Below are 1,304 nucleotides of genomic sequence, written 5' to 3'. Positions count from 1 at the left end.
AAAAAAAAAAAGGAAAAAGAAAAGTGTCGACTTCAAGGCATGTTTCTGCTGACCCTGGTAAACAAGGTGGGCAAACAGAGCCCAGATCCCAATTGATTAATCCTGGCAAGCCAGCCATAAATTTACAGGGGATAATGAATAATCCTAGCAAGTTTGCACCTAATAGTACCCCTAAAGTTCAGGCCGGTTTCTTTCTTTTTTTTCTTTTTTGCTCCTAATGCCTTCAAGGCATGACTGGCTGGCTTGAGTTGTGGGGATCGAACCACAGCAACCTGAGCCTGACGGCTTTGTTGAAGCAGCCACTTAAAGAACTGAGCTAAGGGGCAGGCCCCCTCAGGCCGGTTTCTTGCTGTGAGGCTAGAACCAGATTTGGTCAGCCTCAACACTCCATGTGCCTCCTACCAGCTTGAACTCCTTTTCCTGCTGGCTTGAACTTGACTCTTTCATCTCCAAAACAGTTTTATTTTTTTCCTTGACCTCCTGTTGGCTTGTCTTTATTTTCATCTTACCCTGACCCTGGGAGCTGCTAGATGAAGGCACCTTATTGCTTCTCTGAGTTCCAAGCTCAGTTGGCCCCTTTCCAAAATGCCTACTGGCCAATTGCCCTCCCGGGGGACATCTGAGCCAGAATAATTTACCAACCACTGCAGTCCACTGCACCCACTGCTCTGTTCCACTAGTGAGTCTCTCCATGGAGGCCTCTGGAGGTGCCAGGAGTTGGCAATAGTCACCTGTGTGTGTGCAGGTTTGAACTTCCCCTCTCACACCGTGAATCAGGGCTCAGGAAACAGCAAATTGCTAAATCCTTCTTCTGAAAAAGTCTCTCTCTCTTTGCTTTCCCTGTGGGCTTCAATTCTTGCTTCAGATCCTTCCTGCATCTTGAGTAACCTCTCTCTTTTTCTTCTTCATTGTTCTATATTCTAGTATCTGGATACCAAATCTTGGAGAGGCTGTTTCTCTGCTGCACACCACTCTGCCATCTTCCCAGAAATGCCCCCTTTTAAATTTTGAACAGAGCCTTACTAAATTGACATTTCCCAGGATGGGCTCAAATTTTTGATACTAGCTGGTTGTGGTGCCACATACTTTATAATCCTAGCGCTTGGGAGGCTCAAGTAGGAAGATGGCCACCCTGTGCTACATGGTAAGTTCAAGGCCAGTCTAAACTACATAGTGAATCCCTGTCTCAAAAAAAACCAAAATAGGGCCAGGGAGATAGCTCAGTAGAATAAGCGCTTGCCTGGCAAGCTCAAGGGCCTGAGCTCAAAGCCTGGTTCTGGGAAAAAAAAAAAAAAAAAAAAAAA

The 1,304-nt window shown here is 45.9% G+C and overlaps 1 protein-coding gene across 1 annotated transcript in view; it reads left to right on the top strand.

The window, feature by feature from the left end:
- Positions 1-1,123: 1,123 nt before the first annotated feature.
- Positions 1,124-1,304, top strand: part of Gabpb2 (GA binding protein transcription factor beta subunit 2) — a 33,166-nt gene continuing 32,985 nt past the window's right edge. The window contains exon 1 of the mRNA XM_012514990.2: positions 1,124-1,144. Within this exon, the coding sequence (XP_012370444.1) occupies positions 1,124-1,144 (21 nt within the window). The remainder of the gene's footprint in view (positions 1,145-1,304) is intronic.

Source organism: Octodon degus, unplaced genomic scaffold (assembly GCF_000260255.1).
Source record: "Octodon degus isolate 3935 unplaced genomic scaffold, OctDeg1.0 scaffold00048, whole genome shotgun sequence".
NCBI lineage: Eukaryota > Metazoa > Chordata > Mammalia > Rodentia > Octodontidae > Octodon > Octodon degus.
Note: the sequence above shows the minus strand (reverse complement) of the source record. Positions and strands in the feature narration are given on the sequence as shown.